The sequence below is a fragment of the Anoplolepis gracilipes genome, chromosome 4, assembly GCF_047496725.1.
Source record: "Anoplolepis gracilipes chromosome 4, ASM4749672v1, whole genome shotgun sequence".
Classification (NCBI taxonomy): Eukaryota; Metazoa; Arthropoda; class Insecta; order Hymenoptera; family Formicidae; genus Anoplolepis; species Anoplolepis gracilipes.
This window is the reverse complement of record NC_132973.1, coordinates 11,045,538-11,069,853: the sequence shown is the minus strand read 5'-3', so window position 1 is coordinate 11,069,853 and position 24,316 is coordinate 11,045,538. Positions and strand designations below refer to the sequence as shown.

Below are 24,316 nucleotides of genomic sequence, written 5' to 3'. Positions count from 1 at the left end.
AAGCTCTAAAAAAAGAAATAATAAGTTTTTTCTTATAATATATAGATTGGCCGATTCACGAACATGTAGTTTCGAGAATAAACTCAGAAAATGGAAAATAGTTTAACTATAACAATTATATGATTGATTTTAATAATTGTATATATTTAAACGATTAATATTAGTTAATAATTAATTAGCATTAACGCTAGAAGGAAGATAGAATAAAAAGGCATGCATGCATCAACTAGTTTTTCTAGTTACCCACCCGGGTGTAAAGCCTTGATAGGTGGGCACTTGTTGTTGCTGGATAGCGGTAGCAGCCTGCGAAGGCGCGGCGGTAACATACACGGGAGGTGGCACCGCGTGAGCTCTCGAGCGCACGTGAGCGTATTCCTGATAGAGAGGTTGTCCCAAATGCTGGGCACTTCCTATCACAGAGCTCCCGGCGGGACTTCTACCGCCACCACTGCCGCCTGGACTCAGATGAGCCGGATGCCCATGATGACTGTGAGTATGACCCGGATGAGCCGCCGTACCTACTACCTGGCTCTGCCTATACGTACAAAACGAAACAAAATTCATTCTTGTATGATTCACATCCTTAATTTCTTTATTACGATATGTCCATTTAAAGATCTAAAGAGATACGTTCTCAACAAATTCGCAAACTCTTCTTTCAGTTCTCTCGACATACTATCTCGAAGGGAAAAAGAAACTAATTTATACGATCAAACAAAAAACAGTCAGTATGTATAATACAGTCAGTAATATCGTATAAATCATTCAAGAGGAGGTCTCATCTCGTCTCGTCAGGTGCTTCGATTAAAAATACGGATGAGATAACGATCAAGCGAAAAAGAAATTCTCACCTATATTGATGCACAGGATTAGCGACCACCCACTTTTGATGGTCTCGAGAGTGTGCAGCTGGTGGTTGAACGTATTCATGCTTGTACTCGGCACGTTTTCCGGGCCAGGATACTCGTTTGTCCGTGCCAGTCGTATACACGATATGCTGCTCTTGAAGATGAGGATGCGCACTACTCGTGGTCACATACTGCAAGAAGTGGTCATGCATGTCATAGACGTCATCCTAGAAAAAATATTAACCAAAGGAAATTATTAAAAAAGAATAAAAAATTAGGCCCTGATAGCATACACGCGACTCGGGTCTTCCCTTTTTTCCTCCCACCCTTTCTTCGCCGGACATTTCGCAAAATAAAAAAGAACGAAATGGATCCGCTGAATCCGATTGGATTGCAAATAAAAGAATAGAAACAAATTAAACGTAAAACTAATTGAATAGAAATATTAATTAACCTGATAGGTCGGTGGTTCTTTGCAAGCTGGCGCGTGACACGGATGTGGAGCAAGATACTCGACACCGGGTTCCGGTTTTGTCGCAACGTTCACCATGTTGCATTCGGATTGCACCTTTGCCAACAACCGCTTTTTCTGTGACTGAGAAGAGTATCCCGAGCTACTGCTGAAAATAATAACAAGAAAGGTTAATCAAATATTTATTAATAATAATAATAATAAAGTCATAAATAAAATATTATAACTAACAATAAGTTTATAGTAATAATAGCTATTTAATACTAAAACAAAAAGTTTCTTTTAATATTGTAATTATTAAAAATATAGGTCGTAAATCTCTTCGCGATATTTCTTACTTTTATAAAAATTGATTAAATCAAAAAGCGTCAGATGGAAAACAGGATTATGATTAAAAATTAAAAAAAAGTAGACAAAGGTTTTAAAGAGTTTTAACGAAAAATTCTTTTCACTGCGTCATTATTGTAAATGTTCACCTGCTAACGTGATGTTGCTGTTGCGGCTCATGCTTGATCAACTGTGTGGTCTGTTGATGCTGCGGATGTTGCGGTATATGTTGATATAAATGAGCATGTGTACGGCTTGGACTAGCTTCACCGTCGCTATCACCTACTGTGACACAGCTGATGACATTCTTACGTTGCGTTCGATGTGACGACGAACTGCTGCTATGCGAAACGTGCCCGTTCGTGTGTTGTTGACTACTCGTGTGTGTTGACTGCTGTATTTGTACAACGCGCGGCGTTGACTGAGTGCTGTAAATTCAAACAGAAGAGATTTTTTTATTCTAAATCATCAAGATGTCATCCGTTGCGTGCTTTGATCATCGACAAGTTAACATTGCATCCGTGTGTGAAATATTACATGCTAATTTGCAACGATAGTTGTTACTAAGGAGACATTGGTTTTGTGTTAGTCGATAGTTGTTTCACGCCAAGCTCCGCAACCAGATTCCTAAGTACACTCGTTGGTACCAAATACATTGAAAGTATTACTGTTCGCAAAATAAAATGTGTAAATATATATGTATAAAATGATGATTTTCGAAAATTTACAATATACACGATATAAACAAATATAATAGACCAATTTAATTTTATAAAAAATTTACATAAAGTCTATAAAGATTAAATGACATCTTCGAGATTTTCAAAGTAAATGACAAAGAGGCAACCGATTCTTGAAACTTCGCAACAAAATAAGTTTAATCTCGAAAGCATAGAAATCAATTCTGTCCCTCGTAATATTCGATTTGTTAACTGCATATTTTTAATAAATTATCGTTAATCACATAACACCCTTAACGACACATTACATTAATATACCTTCGTATGACTTCTTCACGGACAGGACGTCCGTCGCCCGACAGGCGAGTTGCCAAACTTTGACAGGCGCTGCACTGACGGTCTCCGCAGCTGTCAATGATATCATGCGTGATTCTACTACCAACTGATAATGCGCTAACAGATAAGCGTGCTTAACCATATATTTTACGAAAACGATAATCGGTTCACGATGTTAGAGACATATAAAATGCATTTTCACAATCCATTTTTATGTTTAATATAATATTTTCAATTTTCTTAGTTTTGTCTTGATTTGCCAATTTGTCTGTTTGATTGGCAGATATTATTTGGGTATAAAATTGCAGTAAATGTAAGTTTCTATGCTACAGATACAAATATCGAAAAAAACCGATCGTCGCGTTTTATTTATTCACAAAAACATGATTATCAGACATGTCTATAATATCTAAGTCTGAACTCTACAAAATTATCAGAAACAGGTGCATCATGTTTTATTAAATCTCTGATAAACTACTTTTAATATACTGGATGCAGGCTATGCTACATTTGGCATACACACTCACCATTTTCCAGGCGCCTCATCTTCACTATCACTAATCGTGATAACGGAAACGGCTGGTGAAGGCGTGTCATCGATTGTAATGGTCTGTTGTCGCACGGAAACGATTGGTTGATGCTCCACATTGTGACTACTACTGCTGTGCTTGCTACTATGATGATGGGATTGCACTGGCTGCTCCTGCCAATGACTGCTCGACGTCGGCGAGTGTCGTCGCATGCTACTAGGTGGTGTGCTCTCTTTAACTCTCTTCTTCACCGGACTCAATTGTTGCGTCTCTTTCTTATGTTCATGTCTATGTTGAGTCTGCTGTGGTACCGTAACATGATGATGATGTTTAGTGACAGTACGTTTGCCCCAGCTCTGCGAAGGATGCTCGACGAGTGCGCTAGCATTGTAAACCTCCGTGACAGGAAATACCGGCCGCTGATCCTTCCCCAAAACAAGGGAGATCAGTTAAAAACTGAATGATTATAAACTAGCTTTTCTGGCTTTATACTCCGATACATGAAACGCGAGAATTGAGTTTAATAAATAACGATAAATAATATATCATGGATGAGAAAAAGAAAGAAAACATTATGTAAGCCAGACGCAGATACATATTAACGAGTCTTATCTACAACTTTTAACTAAATATCATCAACAGTTTATTGACAAGTACTACCTGTAGAATAGCAGAGCTATCGACGATAAGAGGCCTTCCCCAATCACCAGCATCGCTGAGCAGTGGTTGTTGTATGGCTGCGTGCTGCGGAGGCAATTGCTGCCACGATGGTACGATCGCAGCCATTTGACGACTTCCACCAGGCCAAGATGTCTGCACAGCATTCTATGATGATCATAAACGTATATCAACACACTAGACTATTATATAGTCATTCAAAAGTGAAAAATGTTATTGTTTTACTTACAGTAAGCAACATTTGTCGACCAGTTTCGACCATAGACACAGGAACCGCAGCGTATTGTTGTTGAGCAGCTGCAGCTGCCGCGGCCACGGCTTGCTGCGATATAATCGATGGTTGAATCTGCAAAGGGGCTTGTTGCGGTTGCGGTGGCTGTAAAAAACGAATTCATTATTAATGATTAATCATTCTAATAATAAATAACACTAATTATTCATACACAATAGCGATATTATTCTCTTTTTTTTTACCTGAGCAACAACTACATGCTTTGCAGGACTCGGCATCGTCTGGTATCCGGGCGGTGGACACAATATACTAGGCACCAGTTGGTGCGGAAAGTCGTGCACTCCATTTCGCCCACTGTTGGATCCGCTAGACGACCCGCTGTACTGTGTCGCTCGTCTACTGCTGTTACTATATATTTGATACTAAAGGGGAGACGAGTGTAAATTAAATACATCAATTTTTTTTAAATAAAATGATATATATAATTAAAAAGAAAATATAATATATAAACATACCAGATTGTCGTATCCTGTTTGTGCGGTGCGATGCTCTCTGACTAATCGCTGCACTTGATTGGTCAATTGATTGTTGAAGGTGAGAGTCACCGCACTGCCATTCGTGGTAGGTACAAAATTGGCTACTAAAGACGTTGGAGGTGGTTGAGGCGCCGGTGGAGCCTGATGATGTGCAGGACTCGCGGTAAAATCTCCCGCGCGCCTACAAACCTCCATCATCTGGACGGAAGCTTTGACGTTGTTACAGTGAGCGTAATCGACTAAGTGTGCCAGAGTGACAAATGCATGGTTCAGTGCCTCGCCGGGTGTTATACGGCGCTCCTTTATTCCAAACACATAACAAATATGAGAGAATACTGCATTTATGTTCTTACATACGAAAGAATCTCATTCTCAAATCAAAAGCATCAATTAGATATTACTACCTGGTCCATTGTAAGCATCCTCTTCAAGAGGTCAATGAACTCTCTCCTATCAGCTTTCTCTGGCAAGAGTTGACCGCCATCTAAATCAGTCGGTACATTAACCTGACCGATATCGTCAAGGCAATTAAAAATATATTTCCTCGCTTCCTTGGATTTGATACCAGTCTCCGCTTCGTGTTCTTCTGGTGTCTTTAACCGCCAAAATGGATATGTACCTAAAAATAATATTTAGAGTTTGTGAGAAATTTGTACTCGCTATTCGATATTATAATATTATCTGCGTCAATTATGAAGATACACACTGTCCATGTCCCGATAAAAGAATTTGGTTGTTTTACTAGCGTTGTTCAACATATGTTCCGTCGGTAGGCCCTGCGTTTGACTTATATATCGAATTTGATCGTACTCGGAACTACCCGGGTATAAAGGCCATCCCAAAAACAATTCTGCAACTACACAGCCGAGCGACCACATATCTATCGCTTCACAATACGGAAGTCCCAGTATGATCTCGGGCGCGCGGTAGTATCGTGACTGCAGGTAGGTGTTACAGACGGCTTTAGACACATGCGAGGCTGATCCGAAATCGATGACCTTCACTCGATACGGTTGACGATGTGGATCTACTAGCATAATGTTCTCCGGTTTCAAATCAGCATGTATCAATCCTAATTGCTGCAAAGCCAAAGTACTATTAGGCACATGCTAATTCATCGATCGAGTAATGTGAATGGGTGCAACTGTAACGCGTACCTTTAATTTTAACAGCGCGGTCAATACTTGTTGGAGAATGGGCCTGATGTATTTGAGGGGTAGAGGGGAGAATTTATTCTGCTTCAAGAAATCGTAGAGATTTTGCTCCAACATTTCAAATACCAAGCAGGTGTGTGACTTGTGTTGGAAGCATTCATAGGCGCGCACGAAATTGAACTCATCCGCATTTTCCTGACTAAGTCGAGACAGGATGGAGACCTGTAAATATGATAAATTGCTCCGTATAGTATGTATACAGCGCAAATCAACATTTATAAATGCTTACGTTTATCTGTATGTAACGCATTATTTTATTTTTTTTTTTTTGTTTTATTTTTAGATTTGAATACTCACCTCAATCTGACCCTGGCGCGCGTACGATGGATGGTTCTTTAGAATTTTAATGGCTACTATTTCATTCGTTCCTTTTTTCCAACATTTTACAACCTGCAAGAAATCATTTTATTTTTGCATAACTAGAGTAGAATATATAATAGCTGATGCACGCAACTTTCACATATTTAGACAAAATAATAATAATAATATTACAAACGTTTGTTCTTACCTGCCCGAAAGTACCTCTGCCAAGAAATTCGAGAACTTCGTACTGGTTGGTCATGGAATATAGGACCTCATGCTGCACCAAATGATAATCCCCGTCCCCTTGGGGATTGCTGCCACCGCCGTTTCCGTTGGCCGCATTGGCCACTTGCTTGCTATGCGCTGTCATACTCGTCTGCTTGTTGTGCTGTTGCTGCTGCTGTTGTTGTTGCAGCTGCTGTTGTTGCTGTTGGGTATGGTGCTGCGACACTACAGTACTACCCACCGCATTCGTCGCGTTGGCGGAGTGGACTGCCAGGCCGTCACCATTACCCTCCCTCGACCAAGTTTTTCTCTGTAGGAGGAATATACCTTATACAAAAATTTTTAAACGTTAAGAGATCGTCGTCGAATACGGAGAATTTCGAATTGGGACGAACGGGAGAACGACGGATAAAACGGACCAACGGTAACAGCGACGAATTAAGATCTCTCGACATAGTCGGTGACAGTACACAAACGCAAACGCACACCTCTTGGTGTGTACACAGTAGTACGTACTATCTGTGCAACGGAGATCCTAGAAATTTTCCACACCGCGGCTAATCGACGCGAAAGAGAGCTTCGATCGCCGCCGATCGCGTGATTCGCGCATCGCTGAAGATTAATTAACGGATGAAAATACTTATAGCAAACGTTATATCGTGCATCCTTGCGCGCTATGATACATCGCCCGGTGAATCAATGCTCGCTGCTCATCGATCATCGTCGAAGGAATCATCGAGAAAAAAGAAAAACGCCGCCTCTCGCCATCACGCGTGAATCTCCGGCTAATTGTACATCCCCCATCTTTGTCGCGCCTAGTCACCAAAATTGCGACTCTCGCCGGGAGAATCACGCGCGTGTTCACACTTCCGTGCACGATGGTCGGCATGAAATATGTAATGGAAGCCTTGAAAGCAATCGATAGTTAACTACGCCATACGGAAACGTTATCTACGCCGCCGGCCGGCGCTCGTGACACCCCGGTGCAACGATAGACTACCGAAATATGATCGTCGTGTTCCATAATTAAACTTAGACCGGTGCGCAGTATGTGCGATGTATAATATTGTTGACAAGACCAAACCTTTCGCATGAGAAAGAGAGAGAATCTTTACCTCGAGGAATTGAATTAAAAATAATCGGCGTCAAAATTCTCCCTGACTATCCCGGACTATCAACGATGTACCCGAATAATAACAAACTCTCGGCTCCGCCAGATGTACGCAAAAATTTTCCATCTCAAACCGGTACCGCATCCTTGAATCCTGCTAATCTCATTTACCGATGGCAAACGCTCTTTTTATGCCAAACAGCATTTTATCAGTTACCAGAGGCCACGATTCTCGACGGTCGAGGATTCTCGAATCGATCGCGCAAGTTATACGTGAGAGGATGACGTATAAATATATATACATCATATCAATATATAAGCATCACGATTATATCGCGCATTCGTTTGTGGTAGTATCCATAAGTTCCCGGTAATAAACCCTCATTTTCCTACGACGCTAAGTGCGTGTATGTCGCTGCTTTTGGAATCGGAAAATTAATGAGTGTTCAGGGAATTAAAGTACCTTCTGCGCAATTAGAAGCTCGTTAACCTTCAGATGCTATCGAACGTTTCAAAAATCCACGGTACGTTTATTATCGAATCAAGTATGCCGAGAGATTCGGGAGTGCCTAGTCGTTTGACAGAACGAACGTCAGATTAGTTGAATGCGCGTCGATTTAGCAATTCGGAGACGTGGCTCGACTGCAACGATTGAGATGGCAAAAATCGCGCGACAACATATTATGAAACGTTCGTACAATCGCAAACGGTAAGTGAGAATGTTGGAAGACGAGCGCAATGAATCAGTGAGGACATTATAGCGAGCACTGCATGCGCCGTCCGATGTTATTGAATCGACGTCGAGTTACAGCCAACGCGAGGATGCAATTTGGAAATTTCAAAGGCGGATAAAATGCCAAACGCGAGGCGAACCGAGGAGACAATTATTAGATGAGATGTTAGTAAGTTAGATGACACAGTTCTTAAACGTAATTGAAACGAGCTCATGCCACGGATATTGGAAACAAGTTCACATCAAGCTGCGAGTAATGAAGCAGGAAGATATTTCATCCCTAATTAATTGAAAGTTAATTTTATATACAACAAGCGAGTGTTATGATACAATTATTATCGAGAACATATAGTCGAAGGATCACTGCAGTAAGCTTGCAATGGATGAGTAATGGGGAGGGGGGGGGGGGGGCAAACTGTATAGTATATTCTTGCTACAAACTAGAGCTGTCTGAGACCTTTCCCTTTCGCTCGGCTTGTAGCAAGAAGAAGCATCAATTGCGAAGCGAGAAGTATCACGACTCGTTGCCAAACGTAATCTTAGAGTCAAACAATCTAACTCTCGAGCCTGCGCCGTTATGCCAATAAGCGGTTAGTAGTCGTTAAGTTTTATTTGCCGGAGCGCTAAAGACGACAACAACGTACGACGAGACCGTGAAAGAAAGTTCATCCTGTCTGTCTGCGTAACGTTGAGATGAAAAATTGTCAACTACACGCTGAGAGAGACGTAGCCGTGATTGTTCGCGCTCTCGTACTCTTAAGTACACGTGTATGTTTATAACAGTTGGTTCGAGAGAATGTGAGCAATGACGAAACAACAACAAGCTACGATTAAACGCAAAACTTGCAAACAAATGACACCGAGCCATTGCCGCGGGTGTTTGTTCATTGTGCTGATTACACGCGATATTGAAAAAAGGAAAACAAACAAAGCCGCGCATTTATTAGCGTTAAATACGGCCGTTTTTAGCTTTAAGTACGAAGATATACGTAGCTGACACTGAAACGGAGACCATCATCGTGTTATAAACACGGATTCTAGTGTACTAACAAGTGCAATAATTACAGTATAGTAATTAAACTCGAAAATAAAGTGCGAATCTTGATGGTATATGATTTCATTAGCTTCGTAATTCGACGAATACAATTTCTATATTGGATAAATTAGAGTATTATAGGGCGGAATTTAGCACTGAACGCGGCATTGAACACAAAGAGCAGACTATATTACTGCTGAACGATTACAAATGCGGTGACATAGAAAGAAGGTAGAAAGTCGCACTAACCTTCTGGCCACAGCGTTGGTACGTGTCTAAGAGCTTGATCGTCGAGGCTCGTACCAGGGTCTGCTGGTTCGGACTACTCTTCTGCAGCGCATTATTGTTGTGCAGCGAGCTAAATGCGGTATTAGCACCGTTCACGGAGTATCGTTGTTGCAGACCGGTATTGTCCAATTGGTAGTCGCTGGTCGATTGGACCAATGCGTGCTGGATTACCGGCTGGCTAACGTTGTAGTCCAACTTGCGTTTCTTGCTGTGGTGGTGAACGGTGTTGTTACTGCTGCTGCTGCTGCTGCTGCTGCTGCTGCCGTTGACGCTACTCGTCTGCTGTGTTTGGATGAACATGTCATACATTCCCTGCAATCAGAAAGGAACGATCTTGGTAATAACGACCCAATGTTCGTTGCTATTGTGTGACTCAATTTTTTATTATAAAGTTTTACAAATAAATAAAAAAGTAATGCTTGCTTATTATATTTCTAATCTCTTTTTATTTATTATTATATTTATTATTACACATGGTATGTTTTAAAGGTTTCTTAAAAATAAAAATCTAATTCATTAAAAAGAGATAATTGACAGGAGATAGGAAAACATCGTACCGTTAAAATGTCATCAATGTTTCAAGTATTCGAATAATTACGCTACTAATTAGAACATTTGAAAGATATCTCGTCAACAATGTATGAAACCTCCACAAAGACAAAAAATACCGTAGAAACATAAAAGGTAAGGCCAATGACCATGAATATTTTAGAGCCACCTCTTTGTCCTGCGTATTACGTCTTGCATACTACGTCAATTTAAGTTAGTATTTCTCAAAAGAAAAAAAAAAAAAACTCTTTTTAAATACTGTCATTAAATATCGTCACGTAAATGAAAATGATTACTTTTTATTTTATTCAATAAATTTTTCATTAAATTTAACTTGAAAGCAAATAATTTTCTAAAGGTTTAACTGTCTCGAGAGAATGGTCTTTTCTCTTTTCCAGTTGTCGAGGTTAAGAATTCTTGTCGCTCGTTTTTACGTTCTTCTTATTATTCGGTTATATTAAATGTTTCGAAACAACCCATCAATTTTGTGACTATTTCAGGAACCCGTAATTTTTCAGTCTATCTTACGTACTAAATTTCTTCCAACCACGTGTGTTGTAATGTCTTATATTAAAATTGATCATGGATATAAATACAAAAATAAGGATTGCCATTTAAGATGACTCACAAAAGATGAAAAATAGTAAACAGTATCAAAATTCTTCCAACGTCAGAACCTGGAATAAAAGTAGCAAAACATGACTTTTAGCATCTTTCTCAATATTAATCGCTTCATATATATATATATAATAATCAAAGAAAAATCTATCATGCATACAAATTAATGTGAATTCATATTTCAATGTTCTTAAGGCAGCTTGATATATTCGACAGATATTTCTCCTTAATTATCAATATACAGGGTGTCTGGTAATTGGTGAAGAATCTGTTAATGGCAGATTCTTGAGAAAAAAATATCGAGAGACGTCATTTTTTGCAAGTTTCCAATTTTTATCATTATATATCTTTGCAATTAAGCCTTAAATTAAAATTCTATGTGAAATTAACTAAAGAATGTAGTTTTGGTAATTTTGTAACTTCGAAAAGTTTAGTTTGCGAAAAGCACCTTTTCTTCAATCGCTTATAACTCGGAAATTATTGATGCCTCGACATTTTCGCTGAGAAAAACTCGTCCCCAAATGATCTCAAGAATCCGCCATTAGCAGGTTTTTCACCAATTACCGGACACCCTGTATAAGTTTCACGTAATTCTCTCCGATCGCAACTAAATACGCAATATTGCACAATACACTTGTGACTCATAGCCAGAGTTGTACCGATCGAATAATACCGGGCGAACGAAAACATCCGATCGATCGCTATCCTTAACGTCTCGGAAACATTGCGCGATTTTAAGCCCACCTCCTTGAATTCTCCCTTCTACCTGTTACCTATCTATTCATCATATCGACACGCATTTCATTCTTTTTCTCCTTCTCTATCGTTTCCGTTGTCATTTATCTAACGTGCGCGACGTGCTCTAATTATAGTGCTGACTGTCAGAAATAGTGCTGGTCGGCATTACGAACGATCCACGGTATCACGAGGTACAGTTACGTTTAAGTTAACCGGCTCGACACTCGTCGGATCCTAATAAACTGGTGCAAACAAGTAGTACGGCCATACTGGTCGTTTGACAAGTTGTAGAAAAAAAATTAAAATAAAATAACGTATCTCGACGCAAAAATGACGATGATCTCGTCTCATCGGTTGCGGGAAAATATATTCCTCGTATTCCCCCCACTCTTAATTAAAAGATTAATATTAAAAATCTAATTGAAGATAATAAATATAATATGTTAATATGTAATGATAAATGTAATGATATCACTCAATGTATATTTTAATTGAAAATCTATTTAATTGAATCGATAAATCGCATAATTCTTTCTCTTTGAAGGTGAGAATCAACTAATAATCATCAATTAATGTAAAAATCAATTAATGCACCACAGTAAATGTATATAAAATATGAAAATAATATATCCTATATACAAACGTGATATTTTGTCCAAGATTGTACGGCAAACATATATATGGAACAAAATAGGAAACTGACTCGCGAATGCGAATGGATGAAATTGCAGTAATTTGTTTCGGTGGAATAAGTAGCAACGGGATAAACTGTTTCGTAGTAATTTGTCAGGTCACGTCCCGATGACTCAGCCTGGAATAAAATTAACGAAACTTTGCGTCACCCTGTAGCGCTCGGCCCCCGCGTTTATAATCCGTATATGTACTGTACGCTGTACGTTCGTGCGAGTAAGTACGTAGGTATGTGCATCGAAGCTCCGCGCTTATATTCCGCGCGATGAGTCAAGCGGATCGATTGATGAACGGGGAAATCCGAGCTTATTTGCCGAACGGCCAAAACTTTTGTGGCAAATTGCGATAGCCAAGTAACAGCAAATTCCAAGTGACCGATCGCGTCAACTGTCGCGAACAGACTTACAATCATGTATACAGAGTGATGAAAAAATACGACGATAAAAACTAGGCAGTAGAATATATTAATCGCACAACTCATTGAAACAAAATTTTTCTCTCCAAGAATTTATTTTAAATTATACCGATAATTAAAACGTGTGCGAGAAATGTCTTAATTTTCAACGATAATAAGTCAAATTCGAATTAAATATATATACGTATCGCACGTTTATAAATTCTCGCTAAGAAAGTTGCAGAGAGTTCATTTTTATCTTTCCGCTAATGGTTTATTTCTTGTATTTTTCTAAGCACTCTATATGCAGCCATTCAACTGCATTTTATGACGGATTAACAAACACAAACGAAACAAAACTAATGCGTAAATCCCTCACTGGACATGCTAGGAAAATTTACAATTTATAGATACTGTAACTTTTTTTTTTTTTTTTTTACAAAAATCGTTACGAGAACGCGTATTTAACAATAGCGAATGTGCTGAAACTTCTCTATAAAAGCTTCAAACTCTTAATGCACTTCGATAAATATCGTGCTGTAAAAAAGATATATGTGTTGGAAAAAAACTGAAAAAATATCTAACAATAAGCTTATCTAACAATAAGCTTTAAAAAAATATTTACGTCATTGGGAAAAAAAAGAAAAAAAAAAAAACAAACCATCGCTTATGGCATACGACAGACAAATTATTACAGACGTTGTTAATAATTTCACTTTTCTAGATTGCTGTCATATAAATGCATAGGAGACGCCTAATATAAAAAGTCACGAAATCAACGGAAGAATACACCTCATAAAGGTATTCACGGCACGATAATGTATATGTTGTGTGTATACAATTTTTTATATCTCATCTGAATAGTCTGCGGGATTTTTTCGAGAGCCCCGATAGAAAGAAAAAAAAAAAAAAAAAAAAAAAGCGATAAAAAAATTCATTCGCTTTTCGTACGTATTTAGCAAAAAGGTGGAATTGCGTATTATCTCTTGCGATCATAGAAGAGAGTAAGCGTAGATTCAGCGGTCATGCATCGGTGACCGGTCATTCACTGATACATCTACCCCACGTACATTGATAGCATGTAATCAATATACCGCGCGACGCATCTGCGACAAGTTACTTTTAAAACGGAACCAAGCGGAATGGTATCGATATGCGTGTGAGAGTATCGCGCGACAAAAGTATCGATAGTCGGGCAAATATTATCAGAACTCGGAGCGGGCAACTAATTATAGATGACACATGACGTAAACGAGAACGCCGCCGCCGCGTCGCTCTTGCGCGATGTTACATTAATTTCTCGCGCTAAAGGAGGCTCGCACGCCGATCGTCGTAAATTAGAATCCTAGTATCGCGACCATAAACGTCCGACGTTACGTCCCTTATTTATAACCGGCAATCCTCTCCTCTCTCTCTCTCTCTCTCTCTCTCTCTCTCACTCTTTCTCTCGCGCGCGCGCAAAAATTCGCCGACAAATTAGACTCTCGCGCGTTAAGCTTCATTTGCGCCGCGCCGCATGAAACGACGTCGCCAACAATCGAGGGAGCGGAGTAATAATCCTTTGCGAATGCTGTACCGTAAATAATCGCGCCTAATGCAAATGTAACCGCGTAATGCAATCCTCCGCGGTTCCACCGGGTGTTTTAATAAAGGCGCGTGTATATCAGTGGCACGGTCCAAGACTGTATTTGCCCAAGCTGTCTTAAATTCGCGTTTCTAAGAAATGGAAATTACGCGTTAGTAAAGCCTTGGAAAGTTTTGCGGACGTGTATAATGATCTTGTCTAAAAAAAAAATACGCGGACGAAATACTTTAGAGATAGAATCTTCAATTATATCGTTGAAGATTGTAATCTTTCTTTGCAAATACGTTGAATAATAATTTACAATCTTTGAAAACTTTGATTTCAAGAATTGACGTTCGATTGTAGTGTCGTAAAAAGGAAAAAACAAGTTATAAATTATTTAAATTTCAAAGAATCTATTTTTTAGAAAGCAGCGTTACGTTTGAAGTTTAATCAAATCTATTTTGTAATCAAAGAGATATCGCGGTGTGCCGTATTTCGTGTTTCGTTTACGCATATGCGTCGACTAAGGATACGTATTTCTTCGTTTGCGTGATCTAATTATAATTTTTACGTAAATCCACCCTTGCGCAAATAAACTATACAGCCGCATAGACTAAATCGTCCGCTTGTTATTATTTTATATTACGCAAGGTGCGTGTCGAAGCAAATAAACGTGCAGGAGCTTCTTTTCGTAGAAGCAGAAGCGCCGACAAATCAATAGGCGATTAAGCAATTGTTCCACGGATTAATACACAATGAAGACGCATGTATGTGCGTCCTTACGTCAGTCTTGTCGTTGAAAATATTTCTTTCCGACTGTTCGAGCGGCGATAATCAATTCGTGCGTGACTGTCGAAAATGTATTTTTTTTTTTTTTTTTTTTTTTTTTCACGAAATATCCACGGACGTGTTCGCGCGTTTCGCCGAACCGCTTCCGTTTTTTAATTCTCTCTCGTGCGAATAATCGATAAAACGCAAACATTGCGCGATTCTGTATGGTAAAACCTCGGCCGAGACCATTGGACGATATTTATATCGATCAAACTCCTTCGACGATAGAAGGACGAGTCGTCTGTCGTTGCAACGCACAAGATATTCGTTCGACGTATATTTACAGCGATGGATTTCAAACGAAGAAACGCGGACTAGACGAATGGACAGCCAAGAAAATCCTCCATGCGGTGATAATGGCCTACAGGGCCAGGCATGAGCTAATGTAGAATATTGCGACGGGAAATATGACGGGGCGCGCGTGTCATTACGGACCCGAAAATGATATCTTTTCTTCCGGCGAGTTTGTACACGACCCCGTCAAGGATACGTACGGGAATCCAATTTACCACATCCCAGAAACACAATTTCGCGGTATCTCATCTCCGCGTCTAAAAGAATTATACGTTTTTTCGTAAATCAAAATTTAAGAGATACGATGAAATATTGGAATTTCAGGGTATCCTTTGGCATAAAATAAAAATCTCTGGGAATTCCGAATATAAAGAATCGACGCGACAATTATTTTTAATATTAATTTATAAATTAATAATTAACTATCAACTTGGCGAATAAGAGCTATACACGAATGTTAATGCGTAAATTTCTTTTAGAAATTAATTTTTTTCCGCGAAAACTGAAACGTGCACAGGGCACATATTTTTTTTTGGTGTATTTTACCAAGAATTTTTCTCACCTACGTCTCTTTAGGGGAGTAAAGAGGAGTTATAGAATTCTCAAAAATGAGAATCTATTTCTTGGTAAAATACACCAAGTAAAATATGTGCCCTGTACACGTTTCAATTTTCGCAGAAAAAATTAATTTCTAAAAGAAATTTACGAATTAACATCCGCGTATGGCTCTTGTTCGCCAAGTTGATTGTTACTTGTTTATAAATATTAGGAGCCTTATATTCGAAATATTAATAATTAATTCTTGATAAATTTGTAATACATATTAATTAAACATGTAACATGATTAAATTGAATGTAATTAAATTAATTGTAAAATTAAAATGATATGCATATTTAAAAAAGATATGCATATTTTGTATGCGCGTTAAAGCAGGATTCGAATTGGTACAATTAACGACGCTTTGGACATTTGCCAATTTTAACAGATATCTTACTTAGTTAAAATTCGTGGTATAATGAATTCCTTCAGCAATGTGACGTGTCAGCGCCTACCAGCCGGTGCAATGTACTCGGACACGAATGCATTCGTATGCATGTATTCGACGCACTCACACACGTACACCGCGTACCTCCGCAAAGGAGAACAGCCGCACAAAAATGCCCTAACGGACAAGCAACGTATGTCCTGAAATGCCTGCACGTGTACAACGCGACGTGTATATAGAAAGATTCGTTAAAAAAAAATCGAAGCCGAGAAACCAAGCTAAACTGAACATGTCTAATAAATAACTAAAAACTATCGTGTATCATTTCGCATTCCTTTTACAGTTTCTCCACTTTTTATCAAATAAACATATTTCAGGAATAATCTTCAGGATTAAGCTTAAAATTAGTAAGAGTAGAAGCTAAAACATTTTCAATTTCAAATTTGTTCCTCGATTCTTAATATTCGAATATAACTTGTGGACATTAAGCTGGTACCAAATTATCAGTAGAATATTCTCAAGTATTTGATTTATCTCGAAATAACTAGGGAACTGCTCAAATATTGGAATTTCGAATATCTTGGAAAGTAACGTAAAATAAGAAAAAAATGCTCAGTATTTCGATATTTATATCATAAATATCATATTATTCGTAATAAATATATAAGCGTAAAATATAATATTATCATTCTGAGGCATTTTTATGTTATTTATATAGATAAATCAATTCAAATAGTTTGTGTATATATTGATATTGACTATTCGTCCATTAATTGTCATTTCAAATATTGGCCCTGATAGAGACAGTCAGATATATATCTATAGTAATGTTATCGAAAAATAAAAATATGTTTTCCGTCATAAAAAAAATAGCTTGAAACTACAAGTTCGTAGTTTTTGTTTCACTTGTTATTCTTTAGAATGAAGAATTTAAAAATTAGAGAGTTTTCTCTTCATATATGAATCACGACATCAACGTTATCGCAAAGTTATTCGTTATGGAAATTAACACGCGCATGCACAATAAATGAACAGCTCCCAGTCGCCGGGGTGATGCTAACAAGAATATTAAAAATTCACATCGTATTGAATAAACAGCTTACGGGAGAAAGCTACGTGTAAGATTTTCAGAAAATAAGAAACTGTGTTGTCATTTGCATTTTCCAAGAGGCGGGGTTTAATGTACCATTCGAATCATCCGTTTGCGAAATATGCCCGCTGAGAACACGGCGATGAGAGCTATTCCAAGCATCGCTAATATTTCTCAAATGTGGCACACTCTCCAATTCCACGCTTAGGTTCGTCATATCTTGTGTACGGAGATGGTGAAATCGTTATATTATCTTGTTATATCTGAAATTTGTCCCGGAGCCCGTTGCAAAACGTGCCAATAGGAATACATAACAAGTCATTAAGTCACTACGATCGTTAAGTCGAGAGATAAATACATTTGTTTGCGCACTTTTCCGATGTTTTACACGATTCACGGCGGCCATAGTCCCTCAATCTTACATAGCTCGAAGAAGACGATATAAATAATGATTCACATTACAAAAAAAGCGACAATAAAAGTTTCCCCTCGCCACGTGCTGTTTATAATCAACATTTTGCAACAAAGAAATCGTCTCTCTCTCTCTCTCTCTCTCTCTTTTCCTTGGGTACGAGACAAACGCATTTTTTTCTCACGTTTCGTGACATAAAAAAGACAACAAGAGACAGGCCACTCGTTGCAAACACACTGTCGAGCTGCCAAAATTCTACGCTGAAATGTAGCTGCGAACCGAGCGAATCGATAAGCTCTTACCGAATTCAGGCCTGCCTGCCCGCCTCTTCGCAAAATTACTAATTACGGCTAGGGCACTCCCCGACGCGTTCCAGCGCGCACCGTCCAAACTCGACTGAAACCCCAGTCCGGTACAATGCCTATCGCCGAAAACGAAGGGCCGACGGGCTCACCATGTTAATATCCAGGTATAAGGGAGATACCCGCATGGCCGAAGCCCACACTGACGTTCGTACCCGATGGAAACTACCCAGTCGCGCGCACATATACAGGGTGTGCCCAAAAATCAACACGCTCTTACACACGGAGATAGGGTAAACTAGGGTATGATGGCCATAGGATGTCATTTTTTCAATAATCGCTACATAGTGCGCTTTTTCAGTCATTATCAAAGATAATCGATATGTACGGTAGTTTATATGTATACCTTATTCGAAGTAACGACATTGTGAATCTTATATCATCGTTTTACTTTTGACTAGCTGCAAAGTTTTTCATTTGTCCACTAAAAACTGTTATGTAACGTCGAATAAATGACAGTTAAGCTATCGTAATCGACGTTAGACATATTATAAAGATATGTAAATTGTTATATAATTTATAATTTTTATTTTCGTTTTCACTATTTTTTTATAAATATTATGGCCATCTTTTCCTTAAAAGTTGGGTAAGATGGCCAATGCTTATGTCGTACTATTTTGATAATATAAATTTTCCTTTTAATTTCGATAATATTACGTAATTTAAGCTTCAGTGAAGATAATATGCCAAACGCTATTAAAAAATAACAAAAATAAAAGTATGTTTTTTTGCATTTTAAAAAAAACTATGGCCATCTTACCCTATATACATATATATATATATGAAAGAGCGGTTTCTCCGATATTACAGGAGAGATTTGATCACGGAATTTTTCAACTATACGTATAACAGCAACGAAATTAAAAATACAAAATGAATATTATATAAATATAATGATAGTATAAAGTTTGTGCGATGAAAGCACATTTTTGTACTAAAGAAGCAGAAAACTTGAAAGTTTCACCACTGACGTACGCAGACGTATGTTCTAATCCGACACCCGTGTATGCGTGTATACATGTATACGTGTATATGTATGCGTGAACTCGATTTAACAACCGTCGACGGACAGACCCGACGAAGGCAACGACTACGTCGCGCCGACAATCGCGAGCAATAGCGTGACGCGAGGAAATCGCGATCCAGAAAGGTTTCCGCGACGCAGCTCGACGTGACTCGTTATGTCGACTACAAACGACAGATGTTGCGACGTCGCGGTTCGCGATTTAAGATATAAACCGATAAAACGTTTCATTTTTGCCGACGTATTGGAAGATTTTCCGAAGGACAACGCCTAAACGGATTTCAGGTAGCAAGAATTGTAAATTCAATTCACTCGGAATACTTGTAATTTTACTTGCGAGGCTTAACGTCCTGCTGGCACGTAATGCGGACGATCAGTTACATGCGATTAAAATCTCGCAGTCTCATAATTGAATAAAATGAAAGTGAGTACGTCAGAATGTCAGATAACGGTTCGCGTTTTAAAGCGGAGCCAAGGCAAACCTGGCTCTAATCATATTTGTGTAGAAGTCTAAATAAGCCTTAACGGCTTTCTCTCTAACGCTTCATGTCCAGATTATTCTTATTTATCAATGATAGTGCGATAAAGCGTTAATATTTATATTATGTAAAAAATTGTAATATAAAAGAAAAAAAAAATAGATAAACAATTTCAACGAATGTGGAAAATAACGGCGCTTATAATTTGAAATTCATCATTATCATTCGGAAAAAGATAATATTCCGTATTTCCACCGTATGCCAATAAACTTTCACGCGAGACAAATTATATAATTAAAAAAAAAATGCTGTGTATCTCGCGATACAGCGAAAAGCGACCTGACAATAAGTAACGCGACAAAAGCGAAAATAATTTGTGTTACCGATAACAGGGATCTTCTAATGCAGTTACGTCCATTTCGACATCGTAACGTAGGGAAGCCTTCGTCATTCAACGAGCGTAGCACCGCAATTTCTAGGTTATGTCAAATCGATTCGCTCGCAAGGAGATCCTTCGAGACAGCTGGTTATTTCGCAAAAAAAAAAAAAAAAAAAAGCATACGTTTCGCGGCGATGCCGTATGCTTGCTGCAATTATCACGCGTTTGCCTGCTCGCGAGCAAACGTCAAAGCGTGTCGCGCGACGCGATGAGGGATACGCGCTTACTCCAGCTATACCCTGCTTACTCTCCGATTCCGGGAAGGGATCGTCAAGTTTCCGCAAATTCGGGGAAATGCAAAATATACTTAATACATTGCGAAATTACGAAAGCGTGAAATGACGAAAAATAGTAGCGATATCCGCTTGCGTTCCGGATAATGCGTAACGTTTGCGGGGCGTTTCGGACGGATCGAATTGCTCTCGCGGACGGGACTCGAAAATAAGACGCACATCGACGCGCCGGGGAATGCCAACCACCCGGACACGGGTCGGTCGCGCGCGCACGTCGATCGTCGCGACGAGGACGACGACGACGACGACGACGACGATGGATTTCGTGCGAATTTTGCAGATTAGGTTAGATCGGTCGCGCGACAGATGTTTCCAGCAAGGCTCTTATTCCGCGATTGTATTGTATGCGTGTATAGAGGAGAGCCATTCAATCGACAGGACGGAGCCTGGCACGGGGGAAAGTGCGGACCGACAAAGTGCAGACACCGATAGACTGCCAGCCACGCAGACGCTGAGAGAGAGAGAAAGAGAGCGAATGTAGGAGGGCGAGAGCAGAGGATAATAATGGGAGATAGGAGAAGAGATATACCGACCAGGTCGTTATCGATACACAAAAACTTTGTGCAAGATATATGAGCGCGTACAATTCCACGTCGTCGTGGAAGATACCCAATGATGAGCGAGTTTTTGGAGAGAGAGAGAGAGAGAGGCAGGGGGCGGGGAGGAGAGAGGAAGAGAAAGAGCGAGAGATGTTACGAATACGTTATTATCGTAAAGTTTTGAAAATTGGAGTACGCGTACTACGTTATTAAAGATATCCTGAAGAGATATCTCTCAAGTTGTTTACACTTTTCGTACGCCCGATATATGCGACGTGAATTTCTGCTCGCGGTGATGGTAGAGTCCACGTATGGTTCGTTCACTCGCTCATCAGCTTGTCGCTGTAGCGTGAACGTGTGCGAGGAGACACGCACGTCGGACCGGACGTCTCCTCCGTCGTCTTAATCACGAAACCTCATTGTCGATATATCGCTGTCTGGAAAGTTTCGAATTCGAAAGTGTCATTGCCGACAATTTCTGTCGCGAGAATGTTTAAAAAACGGAAAAAGCGTGTAAACGAAAATGGATAGAAATTGACAGGACGGTAAAAAAAAAAAAAAAAAAAAACAGACAGAGAAAAGGACAGCGAGATGCGACGCGAGGAAAGGCGAGAAAAGGCGAGGAAAGACAAGGCAAGCGGTAGAGATAGCAAGAGAGAATCTCACCTCTCGCTTCTTGGCCAGTGTCTCTCTCTTCAGGGACGGGCCCGACGATCGCGTAGCCGCATGTTCCGCTTATATCCCCGGGCTGTCTGTACCCCTGTCCGGTTTGTCGGCCCCTCGTCAGCGACACACAGCCATCTTGCGTAGCGGCTGGCCTGGCTCGTCGCGCGGACGCCTTCGGTGCGGTGGCCTCCGGCGAGAGCGACTGAGAGGAACGAGGAACGACGGCGACGACGATGACGGCCGGCGGGTGCGCTGCGAAGGGCGCGGGAGAGGGAGCCGTCGTTGCCGTCGAGCGAGACGACGACCGACGACCGACGACCGCGCCGCCCGATGACGACGAGTGACAGTAGAACGGAGCGAGACGGCGACGACGGCGCGGCGCGGCGCGGCGGCGAGACGCGGCACGCGGCCCCGCCGACCAAAATGCGTGTCGCACTAACACGCTCGCGCACCACCACTGGGCCAGCGCAGTGCGCTGTGCGCTCCTCTTCTCTACCACTGCGCGGACCAACGACACCGAAGTACGATCATCGGAGCGTCTCGGCACCGTCACTACTAACTGTGTGTCACCGTTTAAATCACCGCCGACACCACCACTATCACGTCTGTATCGTCCTCGTCCTCGTCTTCGTCCTCGTTCTCGTCCTCGCCCTCGTCGTCGTCGCCGTCGTCACCGTTGCCGCTACTATTCCAGACTCCTATCGCCGCCGACGTGCGCGCACTTGCACCACTTTCTTTACACCTTTCGCCACTCTGTCGTACGAGCCCGAATTATTTCCCTCATGTACATGTTTCGCACGAACCAGCGGTGTCGTTACGTCAACGTTCGTTTCGCGCGGGGTACGTGTTACTGTATCCGTATGTAGTATGTAGGATGTACGATGTGACGATCAGCGATACGTCGTTCTATTTTCGAGGCGGTGCGAGCTATCTCGGCAGTCTTACGATCATGTATCCGTATCCACGCTTCTATCTGTCCCTGTCCTTGTCGCTCTCCTCCTTCCTCCCTCTTGTTGTTGGCGTGCTACTGCCGCGATGCGGTTACTACCATCGACGACCCGTTGTGAACCGCGCTCCACCACACACTGCCATGCGCGACCGCGTTCGGACTCAACTGATTCACCTCTCGTCTCGACTCTCAACTCTCAACTGCCGCCGCCGCCGCCGCTGCCGCTGCCGTCGCCGCGTGACGTACGGGAGACGGGAGACGAGACACGAAAGGCGTTCGGCAATCTTCGTCGCTGCTCGGCGAGTCGAGCGCTCAGTGCCGGCCAGACTGCGGGCTGAGCGGACGATTGGTGACTGTTGATTGTGGCACACCGGCCGCGATTAAATTTTGACGGCGTTGTCTTTGAAATTAAAAATTGAATACGGTTATTGTATAACGAACGTATCGATTATTTATTCCGCGATGGTGCGATTGAAAAACGCATAAAATAGTTTTGAAATTTTTCCCTCATCGCACGATAATTTTTTTTTATCAAGTCATTCCTTTATAACGACAGACTAACCTTTATCTATTTATTGCATTCTTTTTACAACAAAGTTGTACATACATACATATTCATATGTAATATAAATTTTTGCAGCTAAAATGTATATTTAAATATATTTATCAATTTTGTTTGAGAGATTCTTGAATGTGCCAAGTATCCAAGTATATGTATAAGTCACGTAGCATGCATAATTTTTCACACATTTTATCGAGATAATTTTTATTCAGCTCATCTTTATAAGTGTGTTCTTTTAGCCGATAAATATAAAGCGCATGATGATAATAAAAGAGAAATTCACAATCAGGATTATGCTGTGCATTCGTACAGTATCTATTATCGCCTCTAGTGATCCGTGTTTTATCATTTATCGCTATTTTTCATTTTTGCGTCTTTTAAAAGTCTTTAAAAATTCTTTGCTTTATTTTTCTTTGAACAAAGAAAAATTGCACGACGACAATAAGTTATTTCGACAGTATACAATTCAAAAGTTGAGCATCTAATAAGATATGCTTATAAAAAAAAGGCATGACATTTAATAAATAAAATATATATTTTTTTACCTCGATATTTCTGCGGTTTGTTCATCAACGTTGCCGATTCTTCGTAACGTTAGCTTCCACATCGTTATATGGAGCACGATCGTAACAGTTTCCACCGTCGGTGGTTTCTCATTCTCCTTTCGCGTTGCACGCTCGCACCGCACCGAACTGATTCCCTATGAAAAAATACGAAAACAATGGATCTTACACTGAGGTTAAGCCGGCGATTTATAATCGCGCTTGTGAGATCTGACCGAAGACGAGTAAAATTTCAAGCGTCCTAAGCACTTTCACGCGATTGCGTCAGATTTACAAACGCGCCGTAGCAAAAACACAGCTTAAATAATAAAGTGTGTCGGAAAATAACTGCGTATTTCTCTTCGAATTTGCCAAGCCACAAATATGTTTAGCTAAATATAACAGACACGTATATTTTTTAACCCTCCTCTGATGACGCGATTTATAATAAAGCGAAAAATGACTACTCTCTCTTAAACTTTTTTCGTGAAAAATGTCTTGCTATATGATAATGTGCTTAAAAACAGTGTTCAAATTTAACTAATGTAGTCTCTAAAATACCACATCTGATTAATTAACAAGAATAGAACAAGTTTAAACATTCGTTTCGATAAAAAATATGTATGTCTGTGCTATGTCAATAAAGTAATAAATATATAAATATCTAGATATCAATTAAAATGTAAATTAAATACAAATTAAATACATATTTAAAAACGTATGGAACATCAATAAATCTTGTG

General features: G+C 40.0%; 1 protein-coding gene across 7 annotated transcripts in view; it reads right to left on the bottom strand.

Annotated features, from left to right (window-relative positions):
* Hipk (Homeodomain interacting protein kinase) overlaps positions 1-23,731 on the bottom strand; it is a 34,630-nt gene extending 10,899 nt beyond the window's left edge. The window contains exons 1-18 of one of the 7 annotated variants that reach the window (XM_072889646.1): positions 23,577-23,730; positions 21,521-22,869; positions 9,511-9,861; positions 6,362-6,691; positions 6,151-6,243; positions 5,797-6,015; positions 5,346-5,718; positions 5,041-5,258; positions 4,619-4,939; positions 4,346-4,525; positions 4,101-4,247; positions 3,854-4,018; positions 3,191-3,618; positions 2,646-2,735; positions 1,797-2,075; positions 1,303-1,465; positions 852-1,075; positions 248-535 (exon numbers count right to left, since the gene is read on the bottom strand). In XM_072889646.1, the coding sequence (XP_072745747.1) occupies positions 248-535; positions 852-1,075; positions 1,303-1,465; positions 1,797-2,075; positions 2,646-2,735; positions 3,191-3,618; positions 3,854-4,018; positions 4,101-4,247; positions 4,346-4,525; positions 4,619-4,939; positions 5,041-5,258; positions 5,346-5,718; positions 5,797-6,015; positions 6,151-6,243; positions 6,362-6,691; positions 9,511-9,858 (3,866 nt within the window). In that variant the 5' untranslated portion in view covers positions 9,859-9,861; positions 21,521-22,869; positions 23,577-23,730. Of the gene's footprint in view, positions 1-247; positions 536-851; positions 1,076-1,293; positions 1,469-1,796; positions 2,076-2,645; positions 2,736-3,190; positions 3,619-3,853; positions 4,019-4,100; positions 4,248-4,345; positions 4,526-4,618; positions 4,940-5,040; positions 5,259-5,345; positions 5,719-5,796; positions 6,016-6,150; positions 6,244-6,361; positions 6,692-9,510; positions 9,862-21,520; positions 22,870-23,576 lie in introns of those variants that run through there. The other 6 variants (XM_072889649.1, XM_072889644.1, XM_072889647.1 and 3 more) reach the window with 6 other exon arrangements.
* Positions 23,732-24,316: the final 585 nt, after the last annotated feature.